Below are 17929 nucleotides of genomic sequence, written 5' to 3'. Positions count from 1 at the left end.
GGGAGATGTAGTCTAGAACATCTGGGGTGCCAAATGTTGCCTATCCCTGTCCTAGGCAATCATAGCCAGTCCAATGTTTTCCTTTGGGAAAGCATTGTGATTGGCTCAGATCATCACTTCTGCAAGGAGGCAGATCACCGGCAGAGCTAGCACCAGCAGAATGGAATAAAGGTAAGATTTTACTATATTTTGAGGGGAAAAGAGGGGCAGGGGGACTAGATGGTGTTTTTAACTCTAGAGGGTCAAGAATACATGTTTGTGTTCCTGACCCTATAGTGTTCCTTTAACTTGCTTTATAAGTTTTTATCTCCTGCTCTGAAAATTGAACTTTGATGAATATCTGTTTATTACAGTTTTCAAGGATAGGATCATTTGTTTTGCTATATTTAAAATGCAGATCATCATGGATTTTTGTTTGTATTTGGATGACTGAGATGTGGTGTGATGGAATAGGAAAGGGGCTGGCCGAAATGTGGAAAAACATCTGAATGATGGAGGGGATTTTCCTTCAAAAAGGCGCCATGCCACCGCATTCCCACCAGATGTGGAGGAAGGTGCTCCTCAAATCATTGCATCTACAGCATGTACCTTCTGTTACCTGTTTTATTGTTTGGTAGCGGTCAGGGGTCATGTACCACATTGTTGGGACTTTATAAGCTGTCTCTTGCACCTTGGTTGCTATCGCACAATGGTGCACTACATCACACATCTTCTGTCACTGATTAGTACTTCTGTTTTAGATTGGAAAGGGGGAGGGGTGCTTTGTTGCTGTTGCAAAATGTCAAATAGATGTGATATGCCATGTGGTAATGGGTCTGGGTCAAGCCAAGTCTTCATTTTGGGGCAATTTCTAGATAAAGCTGTAGAATTGAGAATATCGGAATCTAGCCATATAGGTCAGTGGGGCTTGTATCTTGTCCAGTGGCAGTAATTTCCCATCCAATACAGCGTGTCAAATCTGGGGTAATGCTGGGAATAAGATGCACTTCCACACTTCTGGTTCAGTGCATGGCTTGAAATCTGGGTTGTGTATCACCGCCTGAAAGGAGGATGCGGGCAATGATTATAGACCAAGTTTGTGAGCTTGACCGTGCCAGATGGTCATCGTTGCCCTTAAAAGTATCTGCTGCCTGATCTGTGGATCATAGAATGGAAGAAGCCACATGTTCTATCTGATCGCTCAATCGTTCAGACTTCCTCAGTGCAACTTACTTACAATGTGGGGGTTCTAACGCACCCCTGACAGCATAACAACTACCGTGAGCTGCAGTGTTTAAGGTGCTTGCAGTGTTCATATTTATTTATTTTAATTGTATATATGTTTTCTATATGTATTTCAATTACTGGGCTGCCTTTTTGCCACTACTGATTACTGATGACTTGTTTCCAGACAGATGCTTCACATAGAGAAGTATTTGGAAACACAGTGCATGCATTGCAATCACTGCAATCTACTTCTGTGAGAAGCACTCACTTCTGCTTTGAACTACAGTTGAAAGAAAATGAAACAGGAAGCACTGCCAGCTCTCTGCTTGACATCCATGAAGTGTTACTAAGGGAATTTATAAATATGCAGATTTTGCTTTAAATTGGAACTTTTGTAAAATAAGCTGTAAGGGATCTGAAGGGCTTTGGGAACTGTAAATATGGCACTGTGTATGCCATGTGAATCATGTAAGCTTTGCTTCTCTCCATGAAATTCTCTCTCTCTGTTACGGGTGATAAACAGTTAGAACAGGATACATCATTCATAGTAGACAGGAGGCAGCCATCTGTGATCTCTAAGTATTATAGCTATCATGCTGGAGGTAAACAGGGAGGATGAAAAGACTGGATATATATAATGGATATTTCTGCCATAGAGAAGTAGTTTTCTTTAACTAGAGTTGTAAAACATTAACAAAGATCTGGACATCAGAAAGGGAGATGCACAAATGCTCAGATTAATGTTCTTAATTTTACTGGACTTGATTTTGAATATTGGTCTGCTGCTCCATGTTTACACATTATGTGTTGTATTGCAGTGGAGATACTGACCAAACCTGGACTGCTGCTGGATGATGGTTTGACTGGTTTGACGAACACTGCACTAAGTCCTTTCTTCGCCCTGCACCCTATTACTTCTCAAATATTCCCATTGTTTCTAATCGGTTTGCTTATCGTATCTTATTGGTTTACCCATCATTTCATATCGATTTGCCTTAGATTTATTATGTATTATCCTCAAAATGTGACTTTCCTCTTGATTTCCCAGTGAACAACCACTTGGGACACAGTTGTATTACAAACAATGGCCAACATTATCATCAGTAACTGGTCAATCACAGTTCCAAATTGTCACAAATGTCATCAAAGCGATGGCAATTTTTTCTATTTTTTGGTATAATCTCAGTCTATTAAATGTGACAAACAAGACATTTTATATCAATCATAGAAAAGTGGAGATCATGTGATTTCAACCATCGATACATATTTTCTAATTTATCCACACATAAATCTTTTATACAGGAAACATAAACAAGTGCAATATGCTAGATGGTATATTCTGCAGCTTGATCGTGAATACCTTCTATCAGTTTCAGGGTGATACTTCCAAGAATGTGACTCTTATAATAAATATTTTCTAGAAGCAGTCAGCAGTATAAATAAATGCCTATTATAGAGAAAGGAACAATAAAAGACTTTAGAATGTATAGATTAGTTCTAAAAATCGGCAACAACTCTTTCTCAAGTGTCTACTCACTTTTAATGGATCAAGCTAGATTAAATCACTAGCTTTACGTTTTAAAGCTTTGGGGGAGATTTATTAAAATGTCGCAGACATCTCTAGGTCCACTTTTTTAGCGAATATTTGGTGCAATTTGTAAATTTGTTGCTTCTTCTGTGCCCTAACCATCATTTTTTAATATGTGCTAATTTTATGGCAGCACAACATGTCACGAACGCACCCTACTCCAAGAGTGTGCGTGACGTAGTTGTGGTGGTGAAAGGGTTAAAGTACGCTATTTGTCTTCACTAGACTGGAAATAATGACAAAACCCCCCTTTTTAACACCACCCACACTTAAACATAATAATATAACTATTACTATCCCACCAAATATTACTTAGTACAATATTTAAGGAATTACAAAAGTATTAACTAGTCTCTTCAGGTAACGTGATTCTTAACCAGACAAAGGCAGAACTTAATAAATGAATGTTTATTATGAACAAAGAATAGTCACAGTGCATATAACAATATATGATAAACAAAGTTATTTACACCAACAACAGATAAAAACAAAAAGGATAAAATACAGAAGTCCTAATTACTCACTGTAGCGGAGTAGCAGTATAATCACGGTATCTCTGCTGGTAGTCAGGAAAAAGCAGGAAAAAAACACAGCGTAATAATAATCCCTCTTCCCCAAGGACTAGACGACACCAAGTCTGGGAGCCAACTGTCAACTGACCTCTGTGGGGGTCCCAGCTTCAAAAGATGTAACCCCTGTTGACCTCAGCAATAGCATCTCTGTAATTTGTGCCATTTACTACACAAATTACATTAAAGGATAATATTTCATAGTGTAATAATACATTATGCACCCTTGCCGTGACACCACCCCCAAATAACAGACGCAATGGGAGAAGGCTCACATGCCTCTACCTTGCGTATCAACACTTGTTCCTTTTTGCCTTCACCTCATACACTCATCTTTTTCATAACTCTGGTTCTCCATGAATGCGGTAGCCCTCATGTGTTCGCACACCTCCCCCAAAAAGGCTTGCCCTTTGTCCCTAAGCCATAGAACAGCCATATCCACACCACACCTCCCTGATTTGCCTGTTTCCATCTCACACTGCGCTCTGGTCACATCTCTTGGGCCGCACCCACTGAGCCCATGTAGTAGCTCTAAGGGGAAGAAACCAACCAATTTCTGCAGTACTCCCCTGTAAGCACACAAAAGATGAGACAGAGGACACTGCCAGGGTACCTGCAATGTATCCACACTCCTTATCTTTTTTAGTTTGTGGTCTGTATGCAGGGCTTGTTGCCCTTTTTGACTCTTAACCTTTGGTTCAGAATAAAAAAGTTGCTTAGAGACAGATTCCTTCTCCTGAGCTGGCTTGGGTGTATGTGTGAGATGTGATTGTGATAAGCTGACAAGGTTCCTGGTTCCCTCATCAGTATGCTCCCCTGCGGCCTTTCTCCCTGGACCCACAGACTGAGTCTGTCCCTGCCCCTCACTTTGGGCAGGCCGTGGACGGGTCCCCCTTTCTACCGATGGAACCTCTGTCTCTCCCTCACTTTCACTCCATGTCCTCACACATACAGAACCTTGGAAACTGGCAGAGTCTGGTGCAAAGTAAAGTTTACACGCACTCACAGCCATGCTTTCCCTTCACACTTTCACACAGTCCATCTGATACATTTGCTTCAGGGACATATTGGCACACACATTCATTCAGCCCTCTCTCCCTAAAAAACTTTTCCTGTACATTGTCACAGGACACCTTTGACACCCCTTGGTCAGGCACATAATGTGGTACACACTCACATAATTTCCTCTCCCAGCCAGGCCATCCTCCCACAGTCTCACATAGCCCCTCACTTCCTCCTTGTTCTGGCACATGACATACTCCTGACTGAGATACAGGTGAACACATAAACTCATCCTGTCCTGACTCCCAATGGTTTGATCCACTTGTGTTTTCACATGGCATCTCAAACAACCCTGGCTCTGACACAGATAGGCACACACGCTCATCCAGCCCTGCCTCCCCATACAGTTGTTTTTGCCCACTCACACATGGTATTTCAGGCACCCCTAGTTCTGGCACAGACACGCACACATGCTCATTCTGTCCTCCCTCCCACCACTATTGTCTGCATACATTTTCACAAGTTTCCACGGACACCCCTGGTTCTGGCACAGATTGACACACATTCTGCCGTCCCTCCCAGAGTAGTTGCCCTGGCAAACTTTCCCCTGGTACCACAGACACCTCTGGTTTTGGCACAGGCTGACACGCATGCTCATTCTGCCCTCCCTCCAAGCACAATTGTCTACATACCTTGTTACACGATTCCACAGACACCCTGGGCTCTGGCACAGACTGACATACATTCTGACCTCCCTCCAAGCACAGTAATTTGCATAAACATTTGCACCCTGTCCTTTCCACAGCAGGGCCCCTACAGGGCTTTGGTTGGTAACACATATCACTCTCAGGCACATACTGGGATAACAACCTACCTAAGTCGGTACCAAGCAATACATTTGTAGGAATATTATCCGATACCCCCACATCCCTCAGACCCCTGCCCGCTCCCCAGTCCAAATATACACGTGCCATTTGCACTGCAGGATGTATTTCCCCAATCCCTTTTACAGCTAAAGTCCTGCCAGGAATGAAGTCCTCAGAGCGCACTAGCTCTGGACGCACAAGAGTCACATCTGCCCCAGTGTCCCTGAGTCCCACAGTTACCTTCTCTTCCACTGTAACAGGCTGCAGGTTCACATTGTTGTTGCCCTCTGACTTGGTCACGAACAACACAGAAGATGGGGCTCTTGCAGGTTGAACCCCTCCGGATGAGGGTGCTGGCCTCCTTTTCTCTGGGCAGGTATTCCTCAAGTGCCCCATTTGGTTGCAAATAAAACATCTGCGACTATCTCTTTGCGCAGACAATGCACTAGCTCCCCCTCTCCCTGAGGTAGGAGCTGAAACAAAAGATGGCCCGCTAGGCCTGGTGATGGGGAGTCGTGGTGGTGTGATCCTCCAGCTGGATGTTCCCTTGGCAAAACCTCTGCTCCGGTCCACTGTTGCTCGATTGGCAGTGTGGAAATCTTCCAGCTCACCCGCCTCCGATGCTGTTTTGGGGTTCCGGTCCAGCAACCATTCCTGTACATCGGCTGGGCAGAGCTGCAAAAACTGTTCTTTTATTAAGAAGTCTTGCAAACTTTCCAAAGTGGTAATCTCCAGCCCTGTAGTCCACTGTCGGAATGCTGTCGCCTGGTGCCCCACAACCGCTGCATAACTTTCTGTGGGATGCTTTTGCAAAGTCCTGAATTTCTTTTGGTACACCTCAGGAGTAAGGTTGTACCGTTTTTGCAAGGCAGTCTTAATCACATCATAGTCCTGGTCAAATTCTGCTGGAAGCGCAGCAAATGCTTCCAGTGCAGGACCTCTGAGACCAGGGGTGAGGTATTTTGCCCACTGGTCCTTTGGTAGCTGGTACTGCCTGCAAGCTTTTTCAAAACTGCACAGGAAAACATCTAAATCACCATCTTTGTCCGAAGTTGGAAAATTCTCTGCACGTGGTTTGGGTGCAGAAGAGTCTATGGAATTAATACTTATAAGGGAGGCAGTCAACCTCTCCAACTGAGCCATTTTTAGCTCATGCTCTCTGGCAGCTTGTCGCTCTGCGGCCTCTCTCTCAGCCTGCCGCTCTGCAGCCTCTCTCTACCTCTCAGCGGCCTCTCTCTCCCTCTCAGCAGCCTCTATATCCCTCTCAGCTTGGCGCTCAGCAGCCTCTCTCTCTCTCTCAGCCTCCTGATATTGAAGGATAAGCTGTAGTCTTTGGTTTGCGTCTGCTGAGTCCACATATTTTAACACTGTTTGTAAGTAACAATCCAAAGGATCTCCAGATCTCGGTACATCACGGACAAGAGCTACAGGTATCTCCTCTGCAGAGTTTGAGGCATCACTTTGCACCGCTTGTTGCATATCATAGTCCACCAGTGCTTGCAATAGTTCCTCTTTTGTTTTTCCCCGACAGGGAATAGATCTCTCCCGGCAAAGCCGGTCTAGCGCTGCCTTGGATTGCGCCTGGTACTCCATTTGGTAAATAAAAGATAGCAAAGAAAAAACAGAGAAGGGGGGGGGGGGGACTGTTAAGGTGTAAATATATTATATATGCACTGAGTTCAGCCTTTGGAAATTGAGACACAATTTCTTTTAGTGCCTGGATTAACCAACAGATCCAGCAACACTAAAATCTGGTACAAAAAGATGAAAAATCTTTTTAATTATCCCACTGCTACCACCAATTTGTCACGAACGCACCCTACTCCAAGAGTGTGCGTGACGTAGTTGTTGTGGTGAAAGGGTTAAGGTACATTATTTGTCTTCACTAGACCGGAAATAATGACAAAATCCCCCTTTTTAACACCACCCACACTTAAACATAATAATACATGGGACCAGTACGAGAGTTGGCCCGGATGATTCATTGAAGGCCCCCCCCCACGCAGAGAAAATGCCCGATGTCCCCCTCTCTCTCCCCCCCCCCTCTTTCTTCTCTTTTCTTTTCTTTTTCCTTTTCCATCCTCCTCGGATGATGTCTTTCTCTTTACTTTCTCTTAATATCTTTCATTCTTCTTTCTTGTTTTTTCTCTCTCTTCCCTTGGTTTTCAAGGGAATTATGTTTTTATCCTTTACCAGGCATGATGCAACAGCTGGAGGAACAAGGAAACCTATGAGCAAATGTAGTCTTTGATAAGTAAGGGCTCCATCAAGTCGCTTACCGGCCTGGATTTAAACCGTAAAAACCCCTGGTGGGCGGCAAGTCTAGAAGGCTAAAGTTGTTGGCTTGTTTATATTTACTTGAATTGCATTATGTTGTAAAGAAAATACTCATGTTAAGGCTTCTGCGCAAGCCAAAAGTTGCTGTCTACTTGCAGTGCCTATCGAGTGAAAAATAAATGACAGCATTTACTATAAAGAAAATGATCACTTTTAAATTACTATTAGAACACGTTAAACAAAATAATGACAACATTTATATTACTATTTATTTTATTTAGCTTTTTCTGAATAGTTTGATACATATCCAACTCTTTGTCTCTTATTAGACAACACCATCAGATCATTAGACATATTTTTAGTTAATGGGGAAGACCTAAAGTATAATGTCCAATAGGGAATTATACATTGAGAAACAGAGAATGAAAAAGACCAAAGAAGGGGGTAGCTCATAAATACAAAAACAATACAACCTGTATGACAGGGGATATTCTTGAAACAATCTGAGAATAATAAAAAAAAAACACACAATAGTGAAGTATGTAAAAACAAAGGTGACTCAAGCCCGGAGGTAGAGAACTTACAAGAGCCACTGGTCTGGACTCCTTGTTTCCAGTTTTATTCTTTCATTGTATGCACATATCTTTTGGCTGCGCTGTCATCATCATTCTGTTTGCTGGCCCTAAGGATACTTCATGGTTCCACTTGTTAGTGGATATATGCTGACTGACTGCAATGTGTATGTAAGTGCAAACAGTGTAATAATAGTTTTCTGTTTTTACAATATTGCCCTATATGTTTTTTCTTCCATTCTGAGGATCTGATATGTATACAGTACCTGTGACAAGAAAGACAAGTTCTTCTTAAAGACACCCCGTGGAATATTCAGGGGAGATAAGCGCAGATCACCAGTGGCTCTTGTAAGTTCTCTACCTCCAGGCTTGAGTCACCTTTGTTTTTACATACTTCACTATTGTGTGATTTTTTTATTATTCTCAGATTGTTTCAAGAATATCCCCTGTCATACAGGTTGTATTGTTTTTGTATTTATGAGCTACCCCCTTCTTTGATCTATACTCTTCCCTTTGGTGTTGTATAGATTTGTTTTTGTTTAAACTCAATTGGTGTAAGTGAGGTATACTCTTGGGGCGTTTAGCTTTTTTCCTTTTATCTTTCCTGGGTTTTATACAGTACACCTTTTGATATATTGAGAGAATGAAAAAGAGTGTGAGTAATTTATTGGCTAGAGGGATCCAAGTACCATGATCCACGAAAGCCCTTAAAGGACCACTCTAGTGCCAGTAAAGCATACTCGTTTTCCTGGCACTAGAGTGCCCTGAGGGTGCCCCCACCCTCAGGGACCCCCTCCCGCCCGGCTCTGGAAAGGGGAAAGGGGTTAAATCTTACCTTTTTCCAGCGCTGGGCAGAGAGATCTCCTCCTGCTCTCCTCCTCCGATCCTCCTCTTCTCCTCCCCGTCGGCTGAATGCGCACGCGCGGCAAGAGCTGCGCGCGCATTCAGCCGGTCACATAGGAAAGCATTCATAATGCTTTCCTATGGACGCTGGCGTGCTCTCACTGTGAAAATCACAGTGAGAAGCACGCAAGCGCCTCTAGCGGCTGTCAATGAGACAGCCACTAGAGGACATAGGGGGAAGGCTTAACCCATTCATAAACATAGCAGTTTCTCTGAAACTGCTATGTTTATGAAAAAATGGGTTAACCCTAGAAGGACCTGGCACCCAGACCACCTCATTAAGCTGAAGTGGTCTGGGTGCCTAGAGTGGTCCTTTAACTACTTCTGAAATTTGTATAGTCCACTTCCATCCATAACCTAAAAGATAGTAAAGTGTGATCTTATCCCTAACCTTAATAATTTTTATATTATTAGATTAACTATAGTCAAGCAATTAGAATGTGTGCTTTTTTTATCCGCTGAATAAATAATCTCCATAAATGTAAAAAAATAAACAAAAAACAATTGTCTGATTCAATATTATGTGCCGGAATCAACCTTAATTGACTGATTCAGTATTATGTGCCGGAACCGACTGATTCAATGTTATGTACTGGAATCAACCTTAATCATTCCATGAAAATCTTAGAAGTCTGTCGTGTAAAGGAAGAGATATATAAAAATATGAAAATCATAGCGTAGTGCTGAAACTACATAAATGTATGTAGCAACTTTAACGCTTTTTGCAAAAGGTTTTATAGACTCACTGCTTTAAAGAGAACCTTTAGTCTCGAAAATAACAATCGATATTTCGGGACTGAGTTCCTTACACTGATGTGATCACTAACCACCCCACTTTGCTCTGTAAAATGTAAGATTTATGTGTTTTACTTACCTTGGTTCCAGTGCCAAGACTCTTTCGCTGCAGCCTCCAGCTCCGCTTCCATTGATATCAGCATCCAATTTCACTTAATCTGCAATCTCGTGCAGTCCAATGCTTCTCATAGCACGAGGAACCACATTTTACTCAATTATGGTTGCGGAAGCACCTCTTGCAGCTGTCAGTAAAAAAGCCACGATTAAACCGTTATTGTAGACATTGCCATTTTTACAAAAACGGCAATGTTTTACATTAAAGGGTTAAAACTATAGGAACACTGCACCCAGACCTCTTCATTGAGATGAAGTGGTCTGGGAGACGTTAGTAGTCCTTTAGGGATGTTACGTAGATCTTAGAATAGATACTGTATGCAATTTATATGTCATATACTGAAAGTAACACGTTGGCGTTTAATTTTCTTAATATTGACTATTTGTAATCATTTATTTTTCAGAAAAAATTCTAATTTTAATTTAGGAATAATCAGATGTTTTCACCTGTCAAAAAAAAGATTATTTTGGGTGTCCATGCATAGCTTGGCAGCTCAAGAATTGCAGAATATGTTCCTTAATCTAACTATGAAACAAGTATTTTGGTCTTATATTAGGTACATTTATAAAATGATAACCAACAAATGTGGGAGAATGTAACCACATGCGAACAGACATATTTAAGATTGGTAGCGTATATTTTAACTCAATTTTTCTCTCCAAAGTCTGACCCATATTTTAAAGAACTTTTTTGCTCATCGTTGGAGAGGACACACATTATGTAGCCAAGGATTGACATTACTAATCCTTGTTAAAATAAATAAATAAATAAATACATGGTGAAATCATATTGCATTTTAGAATTAATGGAAAAGCCTTCTGTACAAAATGTACTAAGATCCAAGAACTCAGTAACTCAGTATTTGTGCCATATAAAATATATAATTTTATGAAAAAATGAAGAAAATGACAGTAAAGTAGAAATAGTCAAATAGCAGTGAAAATAATCACTTGACACATTCATAGTTTCTCCAATTTTTCTCCTCATTATTCAGATATTTCATTATAGTGACAAAAATTGTTTGCTCGTTAGTTTTGTATTACATGATGTTTCAGTGGAAGAAATTATATGCGATAAGTAATACAATCTCAGTTTTCCTGAATGTTTTGTTCCCTTGGAGCATATTAAAACTTTCTTCAGGCTAATTTACTCAATGAGAGAAAATATAAATCATAGTTCAGGCAAGTTTGTTCAGAAATTGGAGGAAAAAAACATTCTGACAACCTGTAATCAAAATGTGCACATAATAAAATGTATAGTAAAAGTTTAATGATACACTGAAATGTTAAGTATACCAGTAATTCCCCTAAATTGAATGTTTATGATTAACACCTTGCCTTCATAAATATTTTCTAAAAATGGTTAAATACCTTACTAATGGGTATTGGTAAGGAAATTGCTGGTATTTTATAGGATGAATATTTCCTAAAATGCAATTGGAATGCAATCATAATTTTAAAATAAATATCTATATGTGCAAATCATGCACACAATGACTATGTGAATGAATGAATATGGCTAAAGTCAAGCATCTATATGGTATAGGGCAGGGGTAGGCAACCTTTGGCACTCCAGATGTTGTGGACTACATCCCCCATAATGCTCTTACACCCATAATGCTGGGAAAGCATCATGGGAGGGGTAGTCCAAAACATCTGCAGTGCCGAATGTTGCCTATGCCTGGTATAGGGCATCATACGTTGGCAATGCAGATTACACATTAAGTCCTGCCCTTTCCCTTCACCTCCTTCCCTGGATGTTTGAATGGAGCCAAGGACATTTGAGACCTCTGTATTTGGGGGGAGATTTTATGTAAAGTGTCTCTGTATGCTGAATGGAGTAGTTTAAACACTTTTAGTAGACTTTATTTGAATTGCTTGGAAACACAAAATAACATTGAGAATAAAGTAAAACTCCAAGAGGTGACAAAACACAACAATGCTTTCCTTTTTGATTTTGCTTTACATCCTAAATGAAATTGCCTAATTTCTGGACAATATACCATAGAACTAACAATAATTTCTGTTAAAGGGACACTATAGTCACCTGAACAACTTTAGCTTAATGAAGCAGTTTTGGTGTATAGAACATGCCCCTGCAGCCTCACTGCTCAATCCTCTGCCATTTAGGAGTTAAATCCCTTTGTTTATAAACCCTAGTCACACCTCCCTGCGTATGACTTGCACAGCCTTCCGTAAACACTTCCTGTAAAGAGAGCCCTATTTAGGCTTTCCTTATTGCAAGTTCTGTTTAATTAAGATTTTCGTATCCCCTGCTATGTTAGTAGCTTGCTAGACCCTGCAAGAGCCTCCTGTATGTGATTAAAGTTCAATTTAGAGATTGAGATACAATTATTTAAGGTAAATTACATCTGTTTGAAAGTCACACCAGTTTTTTTATTCATGTTGGCTCTGTCAATCATAGCCAGGGGAGGTGTGGCTAGGGCTGCATAAACAGAAACAAAGTGATTTAACTCCTAAATGACAGTGAATTGAGCAGTGAAATTGCAGGGGAATGATCTATACACTAAAACTGCTTTATTTAGCTAAAGTAATTTAGGTGACTATAGTGTTCCTTTAACCTTTTCAATGGCCTGTTTATATTAAATGTGTATTAAAGATTTAGCAAGTTACAAGCCAGTTCGGTCCAGGCACAGCCAAGGCACCGCGCATTGGAGGAGACAAATAAACATTATTACTGCTTCCCCTGCTTCATATACAGTGTTCAATGAAAGATGGGCTGAGCTTATAACAATGATTGAAAGGGAGCCAAGATAGAGGTGCTCCTAGATCATTTCATCTCAGTGTCCTGTAGTGTAAAAGCAGTTTTGTTGATATGGCAGCACTAAGCACACCTCGTGGCTGTCTTACTGAGGACTGGAGGGTGCTTCCAGTTCCGCTTCTATGACCAGGTGAGACTCGATTCTGTGACATTCGATGTTCTCACGCATTGCATTGGGGATGTTGAACATCCACTAATGCCTATCATAGGGAAGCATTATATTCAATGCTTAGGTATGTAAAACATTTGATTAGATGGATGAGAAGCATTGGATTGAACGAGAAGATGAAGAGGAGATAGCCTCTAGAAAGACGTTCCAGGAGGCAAAGCGGGCGGCTGCATGGAGCAAGTCTCAAAAAGGGAAATTAAAATTGTAACCACGGCTGGTTCCCTTATTTACCACTATAATGTCTTCAAGCATAGAACTTAGCAGGGCTAACCATACAGATATCTTAGCCATAATTTTATATAGTTGGTAAGAGATCCTCTATTTAACAAATATAAATAATTGAGAATACAATCTAAAATAAGGATTGCCTTGGAAGCAATAAAGTTTTGTCTTTTGTATATTTATTATATAAAAATATACATATATACACTAGGAATACATGTTTGAATTGTATAATCAAAAACTTAAAGGGATATATAACATTTTTATTTTAAAAAAAAACATGTTTTTCTTTTTGGGGGGACTTTCTTGCCTAACACAATGAGACCTCAATTAGCTAATACTTGTTTGGAGAATAAACAATAACGTAAGTTGTAAGCTTGTTTGTCCAGTCTTCATGTCAGCTTTTAGTATAAATATACTGACACTTTCTCTATGCATAACTGTATTGGTTATCAATTGCTTGCAAGTTTTGCACATCCATTACACTGCATATTGTTTTGGAGCTTTATAACTAAAACAATATCACTATAGTTGTAAATATAGGTAGCATGGAGATAGGAATCTCTATGAAAATAAATATAAAAGTTATCTCGGAGTAATTATTTACTTTAGGATTTGTTAATTTACTTAAGCAAAGTTACATGTTTTCCTGCTGCACTTATCAAAAGCAAATCATAAATGTGTTTGTTATAACTGCCCAAAATAATTATTTTACAGATCTTGCCTACACAGGTGATATTGGTATATTGGTATTTTAATGTGGACATCTGTTCGCCTTGTATTAAACACTGTCATGGTAAATAGAGAATTGTTAGAATTCAAAGTAAACTAGAATTTAATATTAAAGTAGCCATATCCTTAGAGAAAGTTACACTGTGATTCCATACTGCAACATCTAGTTTTAAATCAGGAGACTAGTCTCTCGGAGTGGAGGATATGTAATGGTTAGAAAAGAGGGCTCTTCTACTAGCCCTCAAGTCTCATGGGTAATATGACAATAAATGAGGGAATATTAGCCTGGCTTTAAATCAAGACTAAGTTACCTACATATATGCTTTATTACACAATGAGTTAGAACATAATGTTCTGTCCCCTTTTTAGGTTTAATACATAGTCTTTAAAACAAACCAAACATTATAAGAACCATCTATGACTATGATATCTCCACTTCCTGTGCTATCCTATTCAGATGATTTTCACATGATGGGCAAGTATTGGCATGGTGTAGGAACTGTGGTATTCTGCAGAGGAATCTTAACTGTACCATTCAGTTATTTCATTATTTTCAATACTACAGTAGTAACAGAAAACAACACATAACACTGTTTGCATTAAATGTTTGTCCTGTAAGGTGGCAATTTTGAGACCAGGTTAGCCAGTTTTTATGAGGACTGGATGTGTGCCAATATAGTGTTTGTTTCCTTTTAATCTTTGCTGTTAATGCAGAAAAAGTATAGAAAGGGACAAAAAGTTACCTTTGCAGACGTTGTCTGTGTTATGATGAATCCCAGCCTGCCTTAGTAACTACTTGCCTGTGTAGGGGTTCATTTTATACTTTGTTTCCATGCATATGCATTCCTTTTAGTCTGTAATACTCCCATAAACATTATTACATTTCTTTCAAGTACTACAGTATTTGCTGTATTTGCTGTTGTTAAAGACTATAGAATAGAATCAGACAGAAGAGATCAGCGACCTCAGCAGGGCCTTACAGAAGAGATCAGTGACCTGAGGAGATTCAATGCTAATATTTTGTAAAAAGTTTGGTAAGGTCAGTCCTTTTTTCAGTGAGATTTCCTCAGAGATATCTGTTGTGCCTTTGTGACCATCTGCTTAAATAGACCTTCTTGATCTCTTGGGGTTCCATGCAGACAGTCACGAAGGCACAACAGATACCCCTGAGGAAGTCCCACGGATGAAACGCGTTAGATATATAGAGTTTATCTTTTTTGCTATTATGTTGTTTGCCGTGAAGTTTTTCCATTGGCAGCTGTTATCCTACTTACACCTCTTTGTCAACCTGGAGTGGAGATATGCTGTTTGATGTCGGCTTTTCTGTAAGTTGATTACTTGTTGAAAAAATTGCTACCAAACTGTCTGCACTATTCTTTTGTTCCTTTCCCTTCCATACATACATAGAGGAAGGTCCATCCTAAGTGAAGACATATCCTTATAAAGGTACCCCATATACAAGGAGACAAGCCTGGAATTTGAATCATCTTGAATAAAATTGAGTAGAATTAGTTATCTCCCACCCTGTTTCCCTTTACTTTATTTGCCATTACTTTATTGCACTATGTTTTGACTTTTATTGCATATATTGTATATTGGTGGCAAGTCTGTGTCATATTCATCTACTATCCTGTTTTATGTAGGTTGTATTTATATTTGTTTAATTTCTCAAAGGGGTAACCACAGTGGGTTATTTTTTTTTTTTGAATGTTTATTTTGTAGTTGTGGGTGTTGCTTTGAGAGACACTTTTCACTTTTCCATACAGTACTCCATTTTCGTGGTTATCACTTTTGCTGTGTACATTGCCTGGCTTATTCTGAGCCTGAATTCCAAAATCCCGACAAATAGCATGTCGGAATTACCCCGAAATTACCCCATATGCATCTGCATGGCTTTTCCACAATCAGCATGGGGCAATTGGGACTTTAGTGAATAACCTTGTTTATTACTATCTTGGCTTTTCTAAGCTCTAGTTGGTAAATTTGATTTTCAGTTGACTATTCATTATTAAATACATTTTATATACTTAATTGAGCTGTTCTCAAAGTTCTCATAAACCCTTGTTTTGGGCTATTTTGCTAAGGACTTGGGTCTCCCTAAACTATTAAACACGTTCATGCTTTATTAATATCCATGGCACTCTTTGCCCTCTTAGACTTTTTAGCATTTCAAAGATCATGTTTCACTTACCTTAATACTTATTAATGTTGTGAAATCCATTTCTAAAAGAAACTGCTTCTTGTTTTTCAGTAGTTTTTATATGAATTGAAATTGATAGTTTCCATTGTCATTTATTTATATTTGTGATCTGCATGTCCGTATGAAGTGAAAGGGACATATGAAACAGATGCAAATGATGTGCAGTGATTATTCGTATATCTGTCACCATTTCTGTATAAAATTACATGTTCCCACTCTCATTGCATTGAGTATTTTATGTTGTTTTAGATTCTTTCTTAAAAAATTCAATACATGTAATTATATATTATTCGTATTATTATAATAATAATATAATTAATAAGATATATAAATGAAATCTATAAACAGACCATAGATTTGAGAGGTGAGGATGAGGGCCATTGACAAAATAATGGGCAGTGGGATCAACCAAAATGATTTGTTTTCAGAGCCGATGCTGATACAGATTATCCGTCACTTTTTGGACCGATTTCCTATAACTGGTGCCAATATTCTGTACATACAAAGTTTTGAAAAAGCAAAATGATTTCTACACAAATCTGGCATTAATTAAACATGCTGACAGCAGTCACTATCCTGTCACTCTCAGGCAACTAGTACATGCTAAGATCAGTTAGCTCCCAGCATATACAGTGCTGTTACTGATAGGAGTGTGATCATTGTCAACAATATTACTCCTATCATACTCAGTCAGCCACCCCAGTACGTTACGCTAGATTCTTCACTGTCATTTTCCTGCCTGGAGTGGAGCTCCACATGTGGGGACTCACAGGGAGGGGTGACGTGAGTTCAGCACATGGCGCCTCATTGTCCGGTGGCTTGCGTTTCTAGATGCGGTAGACGTTGTGTGGTGGCTGGGAGAGCTAAATTTGTTAAGCTATCTGTAAATCGATAAATTACAAGAATGATACAAATGATCAGAATATTTTTTGCCTTTTCATTATTTTGACCTAAAATGTGAAAATATTTTGACAATGCTTCACACCTGTCAGGTTAATGAATGAACCCTATAAGTTTTGTGTGATTTTGTATATCTTTTTCAAAAAGTAGGGCTGGTGTGAGATCTGTTAGCAACACTCTAGCATCTAGCCCATGCCAAAACGTCGTGGAAATGACTTCTTGAAAGACAAACAAGGAAAAAGCAGTGGTAAAGGCACAATGCCAGATAGGTTTTAGCAATGATTGAGACTAAGGTAATCTATTAGAAATGGAAAACCAAAATAAAATATAAAAAAGGGCTAGGAGTCCTAATCCTGTCTTTTCTTCCCTTGGTATTATGCCACCCCTTGAAAGATACATGCAGGCTTTATTTTTTTTCCGCTGGAAGCTAAAAAGTACTAGAACATTCCTATTAATTAGCTGCCTTGAACTAATGAAAAGAGAAAACTCAAAAGAGAAATGCCTTGCTCTTTGTGATAAGTGTAAAACTTCACGAACAATGCAGTTTTCAAATATTTGGGGCTATTTGTATGGTTTTCCCATGGCTGGTTTCTCTGTGACTCTGCAAAATGAGAGAAGCACAAGTGCAATTCGTTATACGACAATGAGAGTGAGACCATTAAATGCAATTTAAAGAATTTGTGTAGCAACAAGGTAGACAGTTTTACAGGGGTTTTTCCCGGTGCCAAAAGAGTCTTAAATAGACAAATTCATGATACACTATCAGGTGTCTGTGTCTAAAAGTGAGTTAAGAACCCCAAATAAGAAACCTTGAAAAGAATATCTCAGATTCAACCGAAGTGAAGACTTATTCTAACTCATTCCAATTATTTTATTCAACATTTTGTCGCTCAGTTTAAACTAGCACAAGTCCTTTTTGTTGAAATTTTGCAGAGTTGTATTAACACAGCATCAGCATGTAGAAGTAGACATCAGTGCAGGGCCCACATATGAAGTTTGTACACATGGCTGCAGGAAAAAAAAGTAAATAAG

General features: G+C 39.4%; 2 protein-coding genes across 2 annotated transcripts in view; one reads left to right on the top strand and one right to left on the bottom strand.

Annotated features, from left to right (window-relative positions):
• Positions 1-17929, top strand: part of GLIS3 (GLIS family zinc finger 3) — a 373789-nt gene that overhangs the window by 56591 nt on the left and 299269 nt on the right. The gene's annotated exons all lie outside the window — the stretch shown is intronic.
• LOC134610496 (uncharacterized) lies at positions 2532-6824 on the bottom strand. The gene is made up of 3 exons (XM_063453462.1): positions 6534-6824; positions 5058-6446; positions 2532-2606 (listed from the first exon to the last, which is right to left on the bottom strand). The coding sequence occupies exons 1-3, from the start codon at positions 6822-6824 to the stop codon at positions 2532-2534; spliced, it is 1755 nt and encodes a 584-aa protein (XP_063309532.1).

Source organism: Pelobates fuscus, chromosome 5, assembly GCF_036172605.1.
Source record: "Pelobates fuscus isolate aPelFus1 chromosome 5, aPelFus1.pri, whole genome shotgun sequence".
Taxonomy (NCBI): Eukaryota; Metazoa; Chordata; class Amphibia; order Anura; family Pelobatidae; genus Pelobates; species Pelobates fuscus.
This window is presented reverse-complemented; position numbering and strand designations above follow the sequence as displayed.